The following is a 1,236-nucleotide window of genomic DNA, read 5'->3' on the forward strand; positions in this document are numbered from 1 at the left end:
TGGATAGGAATATTGAATTTTACAAAGAGGCTAATAGTGTTTCTTTAGTGATTATTTTACAAACAATACTAACACTCATATTAATGAGATATGTGGATGATTTCATTATTTGCTGCCTTATTTCTTTCAACATGTCAACGGCTCTCGGATTGGCCATTTCTTTAAAGCACATGATTAAGAATACTGAAAGTATTGAGGGATTATTTGAATCCTCTAATACACCCGCTCAACACTACCTCTCTCCATTATTTGAAATTTTCAGAAATAGATCAGTTGTAACGAATTTGATTTTATCCAACTTGATGATTCTGGTTATAATGATTGGGGGATTCAAAACATTCATTTGGATACTCATCTTTATTGCAATTGCCATAGTAACTGGAACCTCTGGAGGCTCTGGTAGCGTTGATTCCCTCGATCGTAGAATGCTCATCTTTGTTCTTGTGATCTTTGCTTGCATTTCCATTTCTGCATTAGCTAAACTGGTAATTTATATCAGAGTCCTCGGCATTAAATAAGCTGCTAATAAATCAGTCAACAAGTAACAAAAGAAAATATAATTTAAAGCCTTCAAAGGTAATCTATATTCATCAACAGCACTTTCCGTCAGAGAAACATTTGGTGTTGGTCTCAAGTGAATACCACCAGCATTGGCATTCAAAGTAGGAGCAGATGAGGTTTTGGCGCTTCCTGATGATTTCTTGCCCATTTTTTTAATTTAATCGGCGGAAATTATAAGAGAAAGAGTAAGGCGAGAAATACTAGTGCAGTGCTCTTGTTAGTGATTCTCACCATGTCATTCATTACACTTGCTATGAGAGTTATTTCCATAAAAAGTGGTGAAACTGAACGATGGCAGCTATCATTATTCGATATTACTGATGAAGAATAAATTATTCTGTTGTTAAAAGTATTGTACTGATAATATTGTTGAGTTGATTTATTGAGCAATTCAATTTTCTTCTGAGCATCTGCATGACCACATCTAGCTGCTTTCCAATACCATTCTCTGGCTTGTTCTTCATCCTTCTCCACTCCCTTTCCAAACTCATAAAACAAACCAACTGTAAATTGAGCTTCTGGATCTCCCTGTTCAGCTGCCATCTCATACCATTCCAAAGCTTCCGAATAATTCTGTTCTCTCCCCAATCCAGTTTCAAACATGTATCCAATATTGAATAAGGCATTCGTATTATTATTCTGATCGACTGATTTTAGTAACCATTCCATCGCCAT

General features: G+C 35.6%; 2 protein-coding genes across 2 annotated transcripts; one reads left to right on the forward strand and one right to left on the reverse strand.

The window, feature by feature from the left end:
* Positions 1–131: 131 nt before the first annotated feature.
* On the forward strand, positions 132–518 carry NAEGRDRAFT_76376 (uncharacterized protein; the record flags this gene model as incomplete). The annotated part of the gene is made up of 1 exon (XM_002668657.1): positions 132–518. One exon carries the CDS (start codon positions 132–134, stop codon positions 516–518), a length of 387 nt encoding a protein of 128 aa, XP_002668703.1.
* Positions 519–732: 214 nt separating this feature from the next.
* NAEGRDRAFT_76377 (uncharacterized protein) lies at positions 733–1,236 on the reverse strand (the record flags this gene model as incomplete). Its single annotated transcript, XM_002668659.1, has 1 exon — positions 733–1,236. The coding sequence occupies one exon, from the start codon at positions 1,234–1,236 to the stop codon at positions 733–735; it is 504 nt and encodes a 167-aa protein (XP_002668705.1).

This window comes from Naegleria gruberi, assembly GCF_000004985.1.
Source record: "Naegleria gruberi genomic scaffold NAEGRscaffold_128, whole genome shotgun sequence".
NCBI lineage: Eukaryota > Heterolobosea > Eutetramitea > Acrasida > Naegleriidae > Naegleria > Naegleria gruberi.